The sequence below is a fragment of the Sparus aurata genome, chromosome 7, assembly GCF_900880675.1.
Source record: "Sparus aurata chromosome 7, fSpaAur1.1, whole genome shotgun sequence".
Classification (NCBI taxonomy): domain Eukaryota; kingdom Metazoa; phylum Chordata; class Actinopteri; order Spariformes; family Sparidae; genus Sparus; species Sparus aurata.
Genome location: NC_044193.1, coordinates 20,234,302 through 20,254,404, shown reverse-complemented (window position 1 = coordinate 20,254,404; position 20,103 = coordinate 20,234,302). Strand labels below are relative to the sequence as shown.

The 20,103-nt window shown below is 44.2% G+C and overlaps 1 protein-coding gene across 5 annotated transcripts in view; it reads right to left on the bottom strand.

The window, feature by feature from the left end:
• Nucleotides 1-283: 283 nt before the first annotated feature.
• Nucleotides 284-20,103, bottom strand: part of casz1 (castor zinc finger 1) — a 78,208-nt gene continuing 58,388 nt past the window's right edge. For 3 of the 5 annotated variants that reach the window (XM_030423138.1, XM_030423137.1, XM_030423136.1), the window contains exons 7-19: nt 19,376-19,548; nt 17,889-18,754; nt 14,125-14,257; nt 13,643-13,706; nt 12,491-12,654; nt 12,077-12,199; nt 11,668-11,988; nt 11,360-11,558; nt 10,379-10,550; nt 8,661-8,809; nt 7,348-7,585; nt 6,186-6,545; nt 284-5,434 (exon numbers count right to left, since the gene is read on the bottom strand). In XM_030423138.1, the coding sequence (XP_030278998.1) occupies nt 4,161-5,434; nt 6,186-6,545; nt 7,348-7,585; nt 8,661-8,809; nt 10,379-10,550; nt 11,360-11,558; nt 11,668-11,988; nt 12,077-12,199; nt 12,491-12,654; nt 13,643-13,706; nt 14,125-14,257; nt 17,889-18,754; nt 19,376-19,548 (4,236 nt within the window). In that variant the 3' untranslated portion in view covers nt 284-4,160. The remainder of the gene's footprint in view (nt 5,435-6,185; nt 6,546-7,347; nt 7,586-8,660; nt 8,810-10,378; nt 10,551-11,359; nt 11,559-11,667; nt 11,989-12,076; nt 12,200-12,490; nt 12,655-13,642; nt 13,707-14,124; nt 14,258-17,888; nt 18,755-19,375; nt 19,549-20,103) is intronic. The other 2 variants (XM_030423139.1, XM_030423140.1) reach the window with 1 other exon arrangement.

Below are 20,103 nucleotides of genomic sequence, written 5' to 3'. Positions count from 1 at the left end.
CATTAAGCAGCGCTTCATCTGTTTGGGCCCTAATCTGCCTTATAGGCATCATGTGACCACATATGCACTGCACACCTGTCGTGTGTGTTCCCAGCCCCGACTGTCGCCTCTCCACAGTCTCACTCAACCTGTTCCTGGCACATCAACCGACCGCGTGCCAGCGATGCATGCGCACCCACCTCCCTCATAAGATACGCACGGCTCAGAGGCGTTTTTGTGAAAAGGTGGGAAGGATGTGTCGCACTCTTCTATAGACATTGAAAAAGACATCTGAAAACAGGCCTAAAGTCGTTCAGTACGTTTTTATTTCACTGAGTGAAAAGCTCAATCTTTGCATAAGACATGCAGAAACAGAAGAAAAACATAAATATAGCACAATGAAGATGAACAGCACTGTATCCAAGTGGAAATAAGCAACACGACAAGAATGAATAGTAGTGCTGAGGGCAACAAATTCAAGTAGAGACTTTTTAAAAAATTGCTTCATTGTCTACGTTCATATAAAATGTCTCATGAATCTCGCCAAATTGAACGCTAACGGGAGATGGCTTTTAGTCCAAAAGTGCAATATATTTTACAAAGTCTAAAATGTTGCTCTGTGTCCACTACGCTGCAGTAAGCTGGCGGCGTTCGTATTACATTTTTCCAGCAGTGGAAATACATCTCAGTTTATTTCCCCACCACTTTTTTATACCATCCTTTTTGCTCTGTTAATTAAAACAGTAAAATGATCTGTCGTTTCGGCAGCAGCCTATGCAGGATTTGGAGGTCGTTTCCGTCTGGTTTTTGTGTAATATAATTTTCATGTTTATTCTTTTTTTTTCTGGTAGATTATATACAGGATGCCAGCTGGCTGACAGATGGTGATGCCTTTACCCCGTGTTTTTTTTTTGTCTTCTTTTTTTTTTATTAAAAAAAAAAAAAAAAAACATCACAAGGAAGAGAAGGAGGAAGGACAGGAACAGCTGTAGACGAGGGGACAGACAGAACAAGCACACTGGCCACTGGGTGACATGAGGGAGTGGGAGGAGAACCCAGCACATGGCTCAAGGCAAAAAAAAAAGGAAAAACTGAACTAAAAAAAATAAATGTGCCCCGCTAACACTGAACAAGACGCAGAGAGCCATCTTGTTAGCAGTAGCAGGCCTTTAAATCTCCCTAATGGTCCTCGCCTCTGATCCTGTTCTCGCACCAGAATGTCAAAGCATGAAACAACGGGCGACCCCAGCAACAAATATTGTTGATTCCTCTACCTGCATGAATGCAGATAATTTTTTGTTTTTTGTTGTTGTGTTTTCTTCAAATTCTGTGACAGAGAAAGTGCCCCAGTTGGATATATAGCGGAAACAAAGCAGGGAAAAGACGCACAAGGTCATGAAATATGAATCGAAGCTCTGAGCAGCTGGGACGGAGCCACAGGTCTGTGTTCTTACAGCCGTGGCCTATCTGTCTCTCTCAGGGGGAGACACGCACGCACGCACACACACACACACACGCACACACTCTCACACACACTTCAGTAGTGTCACTGACAGATACAAAAAGAGACAGAGAGGTCGCTGCTGTGACCTTTTGCCCTGCTGTCCTCCAGCAGCACCTTTCCCCCTCCACACGTGGCCGCAGGCTGAAGCACTATCAAGCACTACATGGGTATTGTTATAATAATCATAGTTTCTTTATTTTCAACTTTTTACAAATCCTCCTATTTTACACCCTCTGTCACACACACACACACACACACACACACACACACACACACAAACTGAATTCAAGTGCACGACGTCTCCCAGCCCCTACAGTTACCTCAGCAAATGATGGGAAAACAAAACAAATGTCGCCTCTGCGTTGTCCCGGGAGACAGTTCAGTCTGTGAACGAGGAATGCCCACAGCAAAGCAAATATAACCCAAGAATCTCAATTAATGAGGAGACAAAACAAAAAAAAAACCCCACCAAAGCACACACATAGAAAAATGACAATGAATTAAAACGACTTGTTAAATAAAACAGAAACATCGATGAATGAATTCAAATCAGTGTATTTTTTGTTTGAGCTTCTGACATAGTTCGGAAAAAAGCAAATAAAATATACTGCATCATGTTGTATCATAACGGAATCTGCTAACGCTACAGTATGAACAACTTTTTTCCTGGGGTGATTAAAAAAAAAAGGTCACGCACACAAGCAAACTATGATGAGGCTATTAGAATTTTTTACTTTTTATTATTCATTTCTCCTTTTAACGGTTTTCTTTTTAAAGGAAGCTGTTCATCAAAGAGCATTTTGTTCATATATAGTTATTTTTTTACAGAGGAAAATACTGTACAACCTTTTTTTTTTTTCTTCTCAAAACAATATCTGGAGGAATATCATCTACACACATTATTATTCCCTATATTATGATCATTTTATTTCCAATGCCAAGCTCAGGAGATAACTCATGATCAGTGTGTCAACTTCTCGGTCGTACATATTCGCTCAATATAAACCAGAGGGTGGCTTTGACAGATTTATAATTTAGTACTACAGTAAGTGAGCATTGCCATGAACTTCCTCAGAATTAATTTAACAAAAATCACAGTCCGTATTAGTGTTTCTTATCAGGGCACTGTGTTTTTTTTTTCTGGCGCGCCCGCTTTTGCCATTTTTTTTTCAAACTGTCCAATCACAGAAGCAAAATAAAAACCAGTCTTTAAATAAATCACAGAACGACAGTTCTTTGTCACACTAACATCTATTTGTGCATTAAAGCAAAAGTGAACTAAAACAACATCTTTAAAGCAAATTCCCTGTTAAAAGATATATATCATATTTTTTTTCAGACGGTAAAAATGAACCTAAAAAGTGCAATAACACCCTAAAAATTTTCTCATTGGAAAGGTCACATAAATATTAAATAAAAACCGTTACAACAGGAGCTCAACCACAGCCATAGTGAATGGAAAACAAAATGCCGTTGAGACATTTTCGGTCTGTATATTTTCAACATTAAACACACTCCCTGACGCTTCCTCTGTCATCCTCCTCGCTGCATCTGAGTGACTCATCGTTTCCTCTGGTCAGTCTGACCCCCACCCCCACCCCCACACACACGCCTCCCGCTCCTCGTCCTCCTCAACCGGACTCGTCGGCCGTTAATCACGACCTCGCCTTGCTTACAGATCGATATGCTTCTGACTAACAACACAACAAAACGACATTGTAATGCAAAGATGCAAATGGTAACAAAAATATCTTTAAATATGCTTATGAGTTATCTATCATCATCGTCATCGTTTATCATCATGGTCAGCTAATATAAAAGTGCACTATCCACACACAAACTTGATTCCTCCGCTGGGGGGGGGGGGGGGGTTTAAATTACAAGGGCTGAGCTTGGTTTTTGGTGCTAGTTGAAACATACTTCTAGCAGAATGTCAGAGAACTGTTGAGACTGCAGCTGAGAGACTGACCGCACGTTTACTGGTCAATTCCACATGTTGTTGAGAACAAAGAAGAACATCTGAGAGAGGTGGAACGAGCACAATGTGACTCCCCTGTCTTCTCAGTGTCTAGTAATAATATTAATTAATAATAATAATAATAATATTAATACAGAAAAAAAAGATCAAAATGTTTGAACACGTCCTGTTTCCCCTTAGTGATTCACATCCCTTTTTTTTCTGTCTCCTCGGCCCTGCAGTTCACGTCGCCTGAGCCAGCAATTTCCTTTTTGTATATCATCGTTCACACACACACACACACTTACATATATAGTTATATAGAGAGATTTGTTTTTTGTTTTTCTGACGTTTTTGTTTTTTTATCCACACACAAAAAAGTGAAAAAAATAGAAATAAATTAAAGTCAAACATGCACGCACACACAAAAAGACTGATGTGTAGTAAAATGCTTTACATTGCTGCCCCGTGTGTAAAACAGGGCCTAATTCTGTGTGTCTCCGTTCATATTTTCTTAATGCATAATTGAATTAATAATGTTGGTCATCTTGTAAACATCATAATAAATCATTTCGGGCCGTCATTTTCTCCACACTGTTTTTTTTGTTGTCATCTGAAGTCTCTAAACATGATAAATGACGCCCCTTTTCATTTTTGTTTGTTCAAAGTACACAGGGTTTTTCTTCAGTTCCTACAGTCACTCGCAGCTCTCTTTCTTTTTCATGGGTCAACGTCTTGCTTTTCCAGTTGGGAAGTATCAGTGTGGTTAATGGAAGCATTGAAACTCTCGCCATTGTCCTTTTCGCCATATGGCTCCGCCGTCGAATCGTCATTTGAGTCAGTGTTGAGATCCTCCTCTGCCTCCTCCTCCTCCTCCTCCTCCTCTTCTTCTTCCTCCTCAGCGTGTGCCTCCTCCTCTGGCGACAGGTCGTCCTCGGCCTCTCCAGACGTTCCCGTGGTGTCGTCCTGAGGTGCCTGCAGACCCAGCGGGGGCGTGGCGTTGTGGCCAGGCCGCGCTGCCTCGTGGTGCAGCTTCTTGCTGAGGTCCAGTGAGTCGCTGAGACCCAGACCGGCTGCGTTCTTCAGGAAGAACAGGGAGCTGCTGGTGTCGGTGCTCAGGTTGAGGGAGCTGTCCAGGCTGAGGGAGGATGGTGGGTACGGGTGGTTGTACTCAGACACCATGCCACCTGTTTGGTAGAGCATAGAGCGAGCGCTGCTGTTGATGGCGTGGGACAACCCGTGGAGGCCTCCAGGTGAGGAAGTTGAAAGACTCATGGAGACTGGAGGGACCACAGACACACCTCCTCCCAGGTGGTGAACTGCTTCCTGTTGGGGCGACACTGACGGCATCTCGCCACGCTCCTGCTTCTCATGCTTTCTCTTGTGGGAGTCCATCTGGGACATGCCCACCACCGTGTGCTTGCACTCAGGGAAGGTGCAGTGGAAGTGCGAGCACTTGAGCTTATATTTGCAGTCGGGAACCTCACAATCAACGCTGGAGCTGAACTGGCAGAAGCCGGCGGCGCTGATCACATCTTGCTTGCCGTGGTGCTTGCGGTGGGCCGTCACCTTGGTGCTGTCGGTGCAGCGGAAGCCGCAGCGCAGACAGTGGAAGTGGGTGCTGTTGCCTGAAAACTGGCAGTCAGTGAAGTTGCAGCTGAGGGAGGATTTGAATCGCTTGAAGTCGTCCAGGACCAGGTTGTCCACGCGGTCGTGGTGTTGCGCGTGCTTGTACATGTGGGTGCGGCCGCAGAACTTGTAGCCGCAGTTCTCACGTGTGCAGTGGTAGTGGGTCACCTTCAGAGAAAACTGGCAGCCCGAGTCCTTGCAGTTCTCGTACAGGTCATAGCGGCGGAAGCCCTCCAGCATCATGCCCTCATCCAGCATCTTACGCGATGAGGCGGTCTTACGGCGCTTGCCGTACGGTGACATGTCCTCGATGATCCAGAAACGCTTCTTTGAGCCCGTGGCTGTGGGAATGGAGATGGTGTTGCCTGAAAGAAAGGAAGGAAGCACATTAAAGAACAATCAGTCTATTCACAAAGTAAAATCCACAAACTACAAGCAAATTACACTGCGCGACCGCCTTACTTTTAACTCTAATGTGCAACCTTACTCAGCCAAAAGTGGTTCACAGCTGAGTAAGCACAGAGAGCCACACAGTTTTCTATTCCTAATTCCCAGAATGATTAAAGGAGGGGGAAAATGATAGATTGACTTTGGAACATGACACTTTTACAGGGTGTCTCCAGCCTCCAAACAGAGGCGGAGCTGTGGGTCTTAACCGACCCTCTTATCTCCATGTTGTTTTATGAGGGGCACCCACCTTTTGCAACACCCTGGGGTCACTGCTAATGATGTGATCCCTGTTCTGCAAGACAGGAAGCAGTGGGCCTCGATAAAACTTGAGGCGTGATTAAAATAAGAGGCTGCTGATGCAGCCTTGTTAATGGAAGCTAAACAAGGCCCAGACTTCATACTACAGGTGCCAAATTTACTGCTCTATCTCTAAATCCTCGTCATACTCAAAGTGAACTCACACGCAATGGTGTAGGAGATTATTACACATTTGTTCTGTCACTGTTCAGGGTCAGTAAGCATGCACGTTTCATCAGTTCTTAACAAATGTTGCATGCTGGAAAGCCACTTTTATTTTCTTCCACAGAGAAAGTTGAATCACACAGTTCAGTTAAATCCTACACAGGACTGACAGCTGCAGTGTTGGTTTGCGCCGGGGATAAGTACCTGCAGCATCCTGAACTATAGGGACGTCATTTTTAACCGGAGACGGAGTGGCAATGATGGGGCTGAAAGCTGGTGTGTTGGTTGGCATGACAACACTCCGAGTGGCTCCCAGAGAGGCGCTGAGCAGAGAGTATGACAGACAGGATGGAGAGAGGAGGTATGGGAGTGAGGGGAGAGGAGGTCGGAGGAGAGCAGGAGAGAGGGATGGGGCCTGGGACTGGAAGCCAGGCTGAGGAGCGGAGAGAGGAGGAAGAGGTGGCAGTGGAGGAGGGGGAGGAGGGGAAGAAGGAGGTGCATTTTGGGTAGCGCTAGTGTCAGCAGGGGTGGTAGGAGCAGAAGTGGTGGCGGGGCAGCCTTGTCCTGGAGAGACAGGTTGACCAGAGAGGGTGAAGGACAGACAAGAGGGGAAGAGACACACAGACCGGCACACACACACACACACACAAACAAGGGCCAAATCACATGCGCGCACACACACACACACACACACGCACACACAGAGGGATGGGAAGTAAAAAGGGAAAGATAAAAGATAAGAGAATGATACAAAATGAGGCCCATTCAAGACAAGTAACCCAAACACCAGCCAAAACAACAATGATGAGAGTAGTGGATAATACTGGCAACACGTGGAGAAATTTGAAAATCACAGGCAGGCTCAGATTTAGAAAAAAGCAGGAGGAGAACCCATTTATTCAGTAAGTTTGAGGGGAAAGAGGCTGCCTCTCCTTTCCTGTCCTATCCACCCCGCTAAAAGTGCTAAAGTAGACATAAAGCCACAGGGATGATCTCTGGCCAAAGGAAAATGTAATAAGCTACACACAGTGCAATAACTCAAACTACTGATGTACAAAATGGATGTTTTATGAGGATGACCAGGCAAACTGCAAAAGATCCTGTCCTCGACTCAGAACATAAGAATACAGCATTGTCATCAGACTCGTATAATATGACTGATGTCTCATTGTTCTATTGGTCAAACTACTAAATCATGAAATACATGATTGAAGAATGTATGAAATGACAAGTTGCTGGTTTTCTGAGTAAGGTAGATGAGTGACGCATGATGTACGATGCTGAATGTCACTGGTATTGCTCTATTCACACGTTAGACTGAACTCTATTAAAAGCTCTTCATGCTGACACTTTGTCTTATTCTCACCTGCTGGAGAGCCATCGTTGCCTACAGGTGTGCTGGTGCAGCTCCGGTCCTGGTTGGAGGACTCAGAGGAAAGGCCCAAGGGGCTGCCCCCTCCTCCCATGTAGTCCATGTAATCGTCAGTCTCATCCATCATGCTGGAGGAGAAGCTGGAGTTGATACCAGCCTGGCTGCCTAAAGGCCCAGACATCATACCAGCCCCATGCTGCATGTCATCTGACCTCTGACCGAGTGGCATCACCTGGGAAACAAAATAATCATCAATGTAAAGGGACATTAGAGACAAACCAGCATCCGTGCATATAGCGTGTCATTTATGCAGGTGTTGTCACTTGGCATATGACCAAGAATTTCTCCAGACCTCAGAAGTATTTTGAAAGAATGAAACCCGCACGTCATTGTGTAAAGGCTACAAAATGAAAAAGAAGAGACAGAACTAGAAAATCCACATGTTGAAATTCACGTACAGTACAGGACGTACTGTGGAGTTTAAGGTGGGAAACGGAGAACACACCTTTAGAGTCAAAAATTCATCAAAGAATGTGATGAGTGATTTGTCGTTGACTGGTATGACAGGATATGAACGGTACTGTTTTTTTTTACATCCAGTGAACTCATTACTCTTTACTTGAATATGACTCACAGAGCACGAAGCACAATTTAAAGAAGCAACCAAACTAGGTACACAGTTTACACCACAATTACTTAGCATTTTGACATTTAATAAGTAGGCCTGATAATTTTTGAGCTGACATACAAAGAAAACTTGTGGTAATCAGATTTGTTTTTTTAAACTTGTAATAAAAATGTTAAAATAAAAGTGAGAATCTTCTCAAAAATACATTTTGCAGTGAAAGACATCAGGTTAGCTCTTTTTTATCTTCTCATTTGTATTTTCACTTTCGATAACCAGAAGATTTCCTGCGCAGTGCTTCTTGGAAGACAACCCTTTTTTTAAATAATCTTTTCACAGCAGAAACCACACTAAAATGATCTGAGTCGGTGTCAACGCAACATTTGGGTGAAAATCCATTTAAATGTTTCTGTTTCTTTTTAAACATTTGGGTATTTTTCGGGCGAGAACTGACAAAAACAAAATCACTGAGCCTTAAAAATAGAAAATTAGAGTCAAACATCTACGCTGCACAAATAGCCTGTTTTATCTCTCAGTAAAACGGTGTGCAGCTTTGCTGGAATATGTTTCAATAAAACATTCAACACCTGTTCTACCTCACCGCGGTGTTCCGCACGTATTTTCAGATAATTACCCTTTCCATAACGACATGTGTCAGATGTCACCATTTGTGTGTTTGTACCTGCGATGGGACTCTGTCAAAGTTCTTCCCCAGCATCCGCCTCATGTGTTTGCGTGCATGTGAGGTCATCTGGTGCTTGAGCAGGAAGGAGAACTGGCAACCCGCGCGGATGCAGTGAAAGTGGCTGTTGACTTGGTTATACTTACAACCTGCGAAAAGAAAAACCAGTAACAGTTGTAAACTCTCCGTTCGCAGATTAATTTGTCTCTGAGAGCAGCGACTGCAATGAACGCAATATCATCAGTGAGACGGTGTCGTGATTAGATCAAACACAAAGGGAAATATTTTTAGGTTTTTTTAATTTCATGATATAGCTCTGACAAAAGAGAGATCGGGTTTCAAAGTGTTTCAGAGTGTACATGTAGGAGGAATATTAGATCACTTCAGTGTCACACTGAGCAAGTCAAGGCTTCTGTGCACAGAACCTGTGGAGCTCTTTTATTACACTGACATGCTTTATTCAATTAGGAATTTACATAAATAAATTCTCATTTTCTGTGGGCCAATAATGCACACACCCCTGCAAACCAAAGTAAATATACAATTATTACCATATTAAATTCATTTTTCAAAGTATCTCCATTGTCATTTTTTCCTTTTGTTCTCCATTGTGCTGCTGTCTGCTCCATATTCTTCTGTTCTTTCTCCTGTTTTAACCAGTCTGGCTCTAATTGCTTTATGATTTCAAATTAAATGAATGTTCCGTTTTGTGTCTGTTAATCAAATACCATTATATAAAAGCAGGCAGAAATAATTGAAAGAGTAACATGCTGGGCAGGTGCTTGCATGTCAGTAACCATGGCACCCAGTTTAAGAGCACAACACGTCTGTGTCATCAAATAGCTTTTGCACACACAACGTTTTAAACACGCAAAGTTGAGCAAATAACAGTAACCCCCGTGACACGGAGGGCCCTTTGTGAGACAGAAACCAGGTAACATCATCAGCGGTGTTCAGTTTAATGTTGCTGCCATGGATACTGGCAACCCATCAATTCTTTATGACTCGAGAGCTACCGATGGTAATCCTTTCTGTGACCCCCCCCCCCCCCCCCCCCCCCTCCCCTCCCCTCCAGCCTGAACAATACAGTTGGCAGATCAGGCTGGGGACAAAAAACAGCTGTTTAGGGCCTGTTTTTGTTTGCTTTGTTTCTGCGTTCTGAAAAGCTTGTGTAACCGCCTGAAAAAAACAGATCACTTTTAATTCATTTCTGTGTGATGGCAGCGGTGGCTGTGAGGCGCAGCTTCAGAACACAAACAGGCTAAACCAGACAAGCCGGATAATTAACAAACACAAACCTAATTGCTCATTTCTGACAGGGGCAAAAGGAAGAAGAAAACAACCTGGATGTGATTGCCCCCTTTGACGTTATTGCTCATATAGTACAGGCAAGACTACCTTTGGGACTTGAGGTGCCATTGTGAATATGCAAAACACAGCAACAAAACCTATGAGGCAGACTTGTTTCATGCCTCTTAAACAACTCAAACGGCACGACATTGTGTTTGCCAACACTGGTCTCTCCCTTTGTAAACACAAAGAATATCCTCTTGCGACAGCTACTGAAAATCAATCCACATCTTTCTCAATTTAACACCTTTGATCCACTCTTCTCTCCTCGTAAAATCTCAAAAGCGGGGTGTTAAGACGTGGGATGATGAAGAGGCAAAGACAAAAATCTAAAAAACTTAAACAGGATCAGAAGTATTTTTCCTTACCCAGCCTTCCACACTCCTCCCTCTTGGTGAAATATTTGAAGCCATTGGCGGCACGGCGCTCCGCCTTCTCGTGCTTCTTGACGTGCCACGGCAGCTTAGTGGTGATGTTGGTGACAAAGTAGCAGCCGGGCCGCAGACAGTGATAGTGGCCCCTCATTCTGAACTCGCAGTGCTGCAGGAGAGGCACATAATTTCCAATTTCATGAGTCAAACGTGCTGAATGTTTGAAAGCCAAAGGAGCTGATTAACAATATTTGATGTTTCTTTGTGAGCAAAAGTTAAAGTGAATGCTGAACAAAAACATAATCAACACCTCACAGTGTTTTCCTTTTTGGTCATTTGAAACATCCCACATTTCTAAGTATGATAGCTTTTTTTTCCGAGGCTTCCCACAAACACCCCTCCTTTCTAACATGTCTGTACACCACCATCTGTTTGTGAGGCTCAGATCCCAAAGGACTGGGCCAAATAAGATCTGCTCAGTTCAGGAGATGGAGACTAAAGGGAGGAGGAGGAGGGAGGAGGAGGGAGACGGGGGGACTTTTTGTGAGAGGGGTGATTTTCGACACATTAATGAATTCATTTAAACGGTTTTCCAAATACGGGCTCATGAGAGCAGGCAGGGGCTGCCATTTAGGTTTCATTTGCGAAGCATTCCCCTGATTTTTGCCCTATTCCAGACAGCCTTGTTTACTGTGCAAGTGACAATGATTTATTGGGTAATATCAGCTAAATTGGCCTTTTCTGAGAGGAGAATGCGGCAGTCAAAATGACATCATTGACATATAAACAGGCATTACTGGGGTGAGTCGACTGTCTTTTTCAGCAGAGATGGAAGACGGGGAGCAGCGGTTGTGAAAGCCTTGAGTCAAATAACCTCAAACACTGGTCTAATAGATAGCATACTTCATGCTTAGAAAACTCTGGGGGATGACAGTAGGTGATTCAGCTCCTGGCTGAGTTATCAAGCCGCACACTCACCTGGTTGGGACAGAGACACTGGAGGGAGTAGTAGGAGAACTGGTCACGGATGTTGACCAGGTTGTTGTTGGGGTTGATGTGGTCCAAACAGTGGGACTCTGCCTTGCCAGACGTCTTGCACACATACTTGCAATTCCCAAACAAGCAGTGGAAGTGGAACTTGTTTGAGTACTTACAGTCAGTAGCCAAACAGGGATCACTAGATGAATAAAAATGGAAGACACAGTTTAATAAAAACTTGGCCCAAAGAGGAAAATACAAACATTCTAATGTGATGTAATAAAGACACAAATAAATGTCACTCCTACTTTTCCTGGAACTGCAGGAAACCAGGTTTGACTTGTGGCTTCGCGTTCTCCAGAGAGGTGGTGGCCAGAGGGGAGTTGGCTGGCAGGTTGGGCATCGAGGCCGACATTTGAGGGATGCTGCCAGTCAGCTGCTTCCAGGCCAGCAAGGAGGGAGGAGGGGAGCTGTAGCCACCGGAGGAGGTGAGGTGTGCCACATCCATAGTGGGATTGTTGGCCATAGAGACAGGGGCAGCAGGCTGCAGTGGGTTCCCCTCACCAGAGTCCTTGCCCTCACCAAACTGAGGCTCCGACTTCACTTTCATGGTGGCTCGCAGGTGGAAGCTGAAAAACAAGATGGAAGCTCATTTTTATAGAAGCCATCCTTTTTTATTTTTTTTATTTTCTGATAATGAGCCAATTTTACACTCACTTTGCATGTTTTATGGCCCCATCCACAGTGCTGAAGAGTGCACCACAGTCCTCTACAACGCAGTGAAAGTGCACTTTCTGAAGGAAGTCACACTGAGCCTCACAGAAGTCATCTGTGTCAAACCTTAACATAGATAATGAAGGCGGTAAATATACTGGTTTCTCAGATAAACGACAAATGCTAAGAGGACATCTGGTTTAACCCTGGCAGTAAACGTTGTATATCCGCTGTACGGTAAGTCATTACAAGTTCCTGCACGACCAGATTCTTTATGTTTCAGGGGGTTTCCAGTCGTACAGTATGTGAGGAATTGTATTTACAGGGAAAGGCCTTCTATTTACAGTACTTTAAGAGTCTCTGACTGTTTTCTCACTATTAAAATGAAATGAGTCAAGTGTGCTGTGCGTTTCATACCTGCGGAGGTATGTCCTCCAGATCTCAGTGGGTTTTTCTGGCGTGGGCCTCTTCAGGATTCGGTTCAGATACTGTGCTGCCTCTGCAGCGTTGCTGCCCTGGCCTGCCTCCAGCTCTGTCTTCAGGTTCATGGCGTTGAACAGGGCAGGGTTCACCTGTGACATCTACAAAACACACAGCACGTAAACAACCAGCTGCTTGGTTAGCTGAGCATACGTAAGTTGGGCACTTGCATATGTTAGTGAGAGTGTGAGAGTTAACACACACACACACACACACAAATGTTTTGGCGAGGCTAAAAAGCGCAGCCAGATTTACAAACATCCAGGCTTTTGCTTGAGTGCAGGCCAAGCGTGTTTGCCAAGTGCCCTCTGGGAGTAACTGTTAACCCTTTTATGTGATGTGGTGGCTTGAATCAAACCCCCAAAAGCTGACATGACATGAGGAGCTGTTGGACAACAGGTCTTAGAGATCCTCCACTGTCTGGGTTTAATGACTGCTTTGAGGGGAACAACTATGAAGTTAAGCTCTCCTGGGGAGAGGTTAAAAAAGACAACACGTGTGGAGGGAGGGAGGGAGGGAGGGAGGAGGTTTTGATCAGTTGGTGACGATAGAAAAAAGTGGAGGCTGATCTGTCATTACACCATCAGTGTGATGGAAACCACCTAGCACATTTGTATCAATCAGATAAGATGAATGATTAAGACAATGTCCATTTTAATCTTCACCAAAAATGCAGCACATTTAAATTTCCATACACTAACATTTAGCGTGGTAAAAAATGAGGGCAGCGCCTCCGTGCTTTTTTTTCTCCGCTGACTTTTTAATCAAATAATTTACAAACTCTATAAATAAATGTAGAGAGAGGCGGGGGAAAGAAAAAGTATAAAGGAGGAGAAAAAATGGACGGTGAGTTCAAAACAGCTCATCAAAAAACAAACATCTCTATATATCTGGCGTGGCACCCAGCTACTGCTTCATTATATTAATTTGTGAGAGGTGCAGTGAAAATTACACTGTATGAAAAATGGCTGGAAAATTTAAATGATACAAACTCATCTTATTAGCGGTGAAACATTAAAAAACAAACAGGCCCCTCCGTGTCCCGCTAATTTGTCTTTGGATGAAAGGCGTTTGATGGATGGATCTTACCTTATTCATAAGCGAGGATAAAAGAGATGTATTCCCTGGTACAGGGTGTCCGTTTGATTCATTACTGGAACAAGGAAAATGAACAATGTTTAGTCAAGATTTGCATGAGAACAGTAAATATTACTATTTATCACACAAGGTGTGCCTGTATAATGAAGAAGAAAAATGCTGTCTTCTTAAGAAATAAGATCTACAGTGAGTTGGAGGGAAAATTGGAGCTGAAGGTTTATATAAACATCCCTCTCACAAAAAACAGGGAGTAATATGTTGTGGATTTTATAATTGTATGCACATGTAATGAGATATTTTTGATAAATAATTGTGAATATAACCCTGGCTGCCAAGAATGTAGAAATCATCAATCAATCTGAGAAACCTTATTTATGTGTTGATTTATTTTGTGAATATATTAGCTGAATTTACTACAAGAACCAACATTTTCCATATAGAATTAACCCTCTGTGTACCATGCAGCTGTGTACCTGTGGTCTTTTTTGCTCAGGTCCAGGCTGTGTTCCTGCGTGGAGTCTTGGGAGGCCCCAGAAGTGGCATCCACTGGCTCCTGCTTCACTTGAACCAGACTGAACTGGCTGGCTGAAGCCGGCTGCCCGTTCCCTGAGGATGAAGACAGAGACGCAGAGGAGAGAAGAGACAACAAAGTTATTGTTGGTCAGCATTATTATCCTATGACGAGATCCAATCTGACTTCTGCCCTGGCCCGAAAAGAATACTCCGAGTGATAATTATTGCGAAATTATGTCAGGCCGTCAAGCCTTTTAAATGGTGATTGAGAGGCGGGAGATATGAGGGAAAAAGACTCCTTTTTCTGCAGCACTTGTCACAACTCATTTGCCAGGCTGCCTCTTAACTGGTCATTAAGTGAGATGCTAATGCTGAGGGAAAGTGGCAGTCTCAGATTGGCCACCCCTCCCCCCTCCCCCCTACTCCCTTCCCACCTTCCCAGGCTCCGCGTTGGCCTGACAACGGACGGCAGCCAATGCCACTGAGCATACCCACAAGGAACAGGGGTGCTATGTCGGTCAGATTGGAGCTGACAGCCAATCAGATTGGTTCAAATAGCATGACCTCTCGATCACATTCTCCTCCAAATAGGTATTCAGTGGATGCTCTGAGCGAGGACAGGAGCGCTTAAATGAAATAAATAAAGACGAGGGGATGACGTGGGGGAAAAATGCTGACAGGAAGGTGAATTCTGCCCCTGCTCCCCCATCCCCAAGGGATTGAAATATTAATTTGTCCCGGGGCTACAGAGGGAACGCGGGGCTTTTGGTAGACAATAAGTGGCGTTTTATTTTTTTTTAAATGTGAGTGGGAGGGGTGACCCCTCAGACACTGTAAGACTGGAGAGCACCAGCAGCCATGATTGGTTTGGTGAGGAATCTGTTGTTTAAAAAATAGAGACTGGTGCTGAGGGATAGTGACAGGCAAGGTCATGGGCAACCAAGTGTGTGCCCTTGGCCCTCAGCCTGGTGAGGCCCCTCTCCTATTTCTTGCTGGAGAGAAAACAAGACGAGCCTACGTAAGGGGGAAACCGAGCAGAGTTCCCCCTGCTACAAGATGACCCAGAGACATATCAGGCAGAATAGGAGTGGAAAAGCCAGTCTTGGGCCTTGTCCGCTGAAAGCTAGGAGATGGGGAAGTGTCAGTGTCAGTTCAGTTTGACAATGGCTGAGGTTGGAGGGGCCGGAGGTGGGGTGGGGCTAAAGGAAAACAGCAGTCAAACAATTTTGCGTCTTGTTTGAGGTCGCCAAATTCTAACCAAGTCTCAGTCCTCCCCTCCCCCACGACTTGATAAGAGTACACCCAAAATTAACTAGCCAGACACATCCTGCCTTGTCATTGACAATTAAATCAACACTCAGACCAAATGAGAGCACATTATATCAAGAGCAGCCACTCATATATGATGTACATATGATCATCAGGCAGATTAAAGCATTCCTTTACTATATCAGAGGTAACACTGACTGTTGAAGGTGGACTACACAGCTAAAGTCTATTATTCTGCTGCACATCATGCAGTTATAATTTTCTATCTACTTCCCAAAGAAGGAGAACAAATGAGTTTGACTCAAAGCAGCTTCTTTCTGGAAATTATCCAGGAATAATGTAGCACCATGTAATTACTCCGGATAAGATACAGAGCTTGTGAAAGATCATTTGTACTGTGTGTCTAATTAGTAAACCCTTCAGATGCTCGAATCTCTTGGAAAAAACACTTAGGGGTAAATTAGAGCGGAACATTAAGAGAAAAAAAAAAGAAAGAATACTGAGAAAATACTGAAAGCAGAAACAGGAAAAATGCACAATTCACCACAACAGAGGTGCAGTTTCACAACCCCAATGAAAAAATAAACACTGTGAAAAATAGCCACAAACACAGTGACTTTTTTCACACCTTTTCGACAGAGAAGCACAAACCACTTCCTCCTCTTTTTAGCCCCAAATGTCCTGTTCACACATTTTATGAAGCAAATATGAGAAACAAAACTGCAGCTACCCCTCCACCCTGTATGTGCACACAACTTTGACGATAAAGTGTGTGCTTGAGTTCGGGGAGCTTTGTTATCCGGCAGAGAGATCTGAGCTGCAGCCTCTCAGTGAGACAAACCAGAGGGGTGGTGAAGGCACCATCTGTGGAGGCCCCACCCTCAGTGGGGGCCTTCCCAGTGTGTAGACTACCTGCTGGAAGCCCAGAGGTGGAGCTCAGCCTGACAGCCTGGGCTCAGCTCGGCTCCCCGGAGCAGCTGCCCCAGCTCTCTCCCAGGGCCTGTCCTGCTCCGGGAACACCACCAGGAATTGTAATCCTTCCCAGTCCCAACATCCGGAGATGCTCCCCCTAGCAGCCCCATTTACAATCCGCACCCCACCTGCTCAGGCTCAGCACAGGAGGCCCCGCTGCTACTGAATGCAAGACTGTGCTCTGCAGTGCATTATCAATTTAATGCCTTAACTTCATTTTCATTTTTCAGAAGCTTTGTTTAGAGCAATATGATAAACAAAGACAAGGCAATTACCTCCAAAATTTATGTGAATTGTGTTTATGCTAAACAGATATTGACATGTTTTCGTGGGAACAGAAGGTTTCTAGAAATTCAAAAAGTGTGTCTTTGTTGATGCATGCAAGTGTGTCGGAGTTCTTGTATCAGCGAAAAAAAAGAGCCTCTTTCTCAGCTCTGGTGCATTGAGTCATTTCTGCCTGAGTGATTTCTGTTTTTTTATCAGTTTGCATAGAGGATACGGAAAAAAAAGAAAAAAAAAAAAAAAACAACATTTTTTGTTCTCGCAATTTCTGAACTTAATTTCATTCCACATCCATTTGCTTGGAACGGGCGCAGACATAGATAAGAGACCAATGATGAGGGAACATGTTCGACACAAGCCCCAGGAGCCCCCACTCTCAACATCATAAGAGACTTTTACAGGCTCTACTCTCCCCTGTCAGCGCATTTATCTCCAAATGGATTGTGGGTATCTAACAAACGATCAACACAATAACAAGCCCAGAGCAGAGGACTATGCCTCCGGTATGTCCCTTTAAGCCTGAAAGCAGCAGTTTTTCTGCCTTTTCTCTCCACTGTGGGATAGTGATAGAAATGACCTTTGAGTGCACTTTCTCTTCTCTGGCTGTAGTGGAGCGTCCACGCACAGAAAAAAGGATGTGGCTTTTACTAAACATGCAGTATTTTCTCTTTGGACTCTGACATGGCTCAAAAGGTTACAGTTTGTCATATATTTCAATACTTCTGTCTCTAAACAGAGTAGCAAGCAAAGTTAACCTTTACAGTTGATTACCAATTTATTAATGTGTTTATAACTTGCAACAATTTAAAATAAAGTGTGTTAAACTGGTTCAGTTATAGCATTAATCGAGAGGGAAAGGATTTCACAAGGTTTCTGCAGGTTTCAACAAGTCAAACGTAAGACTTTTAAAAGCACATTATGAGGTCAAGAGGAGTCCTAGAATTACCAAGCTTTAAGACTGTCAGACAACTAACAACTTTTTACCCCAAACATAAACGCTGTAACAGGCCTGTCCTATTAATGATTTATTTTTAGTTATTTTTAGAGTAAATGATTAATAAACATCAAAATGCTTAGTTTATCCGACCACCAGTGCAATACATAAATGTATTAAATGGAGGTTTTAGTTTTACTCTTTAAGCACCAATTGCCCATTTTTCACAAATAATGGACATTAAAGACAATTTGTGAAGGGACTGACCTATATCTGGGTTGTTGGAAGGCTTCAGGGCAGCAGCTGCCAGTCTGGCCATCATGGGTGATATCAGACCTTTGCTCGCCGAGATCTTCTCCATGATGGAGGCGGTGGCAAAAGAGATTGGGGTGGACGCCATGGCTCCGTCTGCCCCTGCTGTGGAGCAACCTTGGGTCAGTGAGTCAGTGGGCATGGAGTGGGCCCCAGAAGATACGGCTGATATCAGGCTAGCGGCTGGCGGAGGTGGTTGTAGAGGCAGCCTAGGCATTAGGGGGAAGAATGGGTTGGAGGTGGCCAGAGCGCTGTTGGAAAGAGCCAGGGCAACCGGCATATTGCTGGGCAGGGCCTGGGACAGCAAGCTGGACATACGCTGGCCTGCACTGGACAGTGAGGGTGCAGATTTCAGGGTGTGGCCTGATGGAGAGGAGGAGACAGCTGTGGTGGGCGTGGCCAACAGGTGCGATACAGTGGTGGACTGCTGGGTCGTCGGCGAGGCACTCAGGCTGGAGTTCTTGCTGCTGATGGTCGAGAAGTCCATCAGGTCATCATTGCTCGATTCCTCTGGCTCATCCTTCGGCGCCAGGAAAGTGGAGGAGAGGCCCATGACACCGGAGGAGCGGATGTGCCGGCGCTCGTGTTTGCGCTTGTGGGAGGTCATCTGGCTGGTGGAGGTAAAGGTGAAGCCGCAGCCTGAGCGGATGCAGTGGAAGTGATTGGTGGCTTTGCTGTACACGCAGCCCTCGTACTTGCACTCCTCATACTTGTAGAACTTCTTGAAGCCATCTTTGGCATAGGCATCATCCTTGATGTGGTAGCTCTTGTGCTTCTCAATGTCACACTTGTTCTTGAAGGTGAATGTGCAGCCTGGGCGCCTGGAAAAACAATGGAAAATAAAGGGAAAACATGATTAGCTACGATGTTCTGTTACAAAGCCACCTCGGTGCTGCTGGGAGTCACTGAGAGGGTCCACATGATTCAAATACTTCACAATAGAGGAAGGATAACTGAGGAGGTTCAGTAACACAGCAGCAGCTCATTGACACGTTGCCACCTGCAACCTTTGCCAGAGGGATACATTCCAGGGAGGGAGTCTGAATCAACTGAGTGATTTTCTATACCCATTGATACTAGTCGGGGTACATGCTCTTCAAAATAAGAGCTTTATGCAAACTTATGTGACTAAATGCACTTAAATAAAAGTATTTTTTTTAATATTCTACTTAATTCTATATACTTATTGTATCTTTTGTTTTCTATATCCTTTCCTTCACATAAATGTGACTGGAATATAAAATACTAGAAATGGTGGAGCCACTAGTTGTGATGTCACTTGTGCTGCCTATCATTTATTTAATATTCCACAAAGAATGTGATGATATTCTTTGCTGCTGATTTTTTTTAAAATTTAAAAATTCATTTATGCTTAATGTAGAGTTTATAAATAAAAAAAAAACATCATGTGGAGAAACATCCACTACATTAAGCCTGTTCACCTGCAGTGAAAGTGTGTAGTCTTCTGTCCGTAGAACTGACAACCGACTGTGCCACAGTCCTCAGTTGCACGGAATCTCTGGAAGCCATCGTTGATCAGCTGGGCGTTCTTTTTATGGAAGTTTTCATGGGTCATGACATCTGAGGTGCTGGTATACACCTTGCTACAGCCCACCTGCAAAGCAGAGACGGAGCATGGCAATCAGACAGGATCTGGGCCCACAGCAGACATGCGAGTTTCAGTTTGCAAGAATGGTTTGAAAAAAGCTAAAACACCGTGCTTTAAAAAGATGTGATACTACAGAAGCTATACAGACAACAGCTCAGTGTGGTTAAGAAGATGCTAGTGGCCTAGAAATGAGTGGAAGAATGTTGTTTTCACACGTTCACAATTTAATTTGTGGTGATGCGCACCAGAGCGACATCAGTTTCAAGTTAAACCCTCGAATTGGAAACAATCATGTCATAGTGACAAATGGAAAATAAGAAAAAAAGTGAGTGAAAGAGGCAGTGGTCACAGCAGGCAGCTGAAACTAGAGTACCTTCCTGGCAAAGCTGCCTTTTAGAAAATGAAAATCATATTTGAAGGGTGACGATGCAGTCACCACAAACTTACTGTAACTCTTAGAACAAATTTCAAAGTTGGAGGGGGCAGAGGAAAGCAGACAGGAGAAAGATGACTGTCTTGGTCTTTAGTTTAAAATGTTCTGGTACTCAGGAGTCCTCAGAG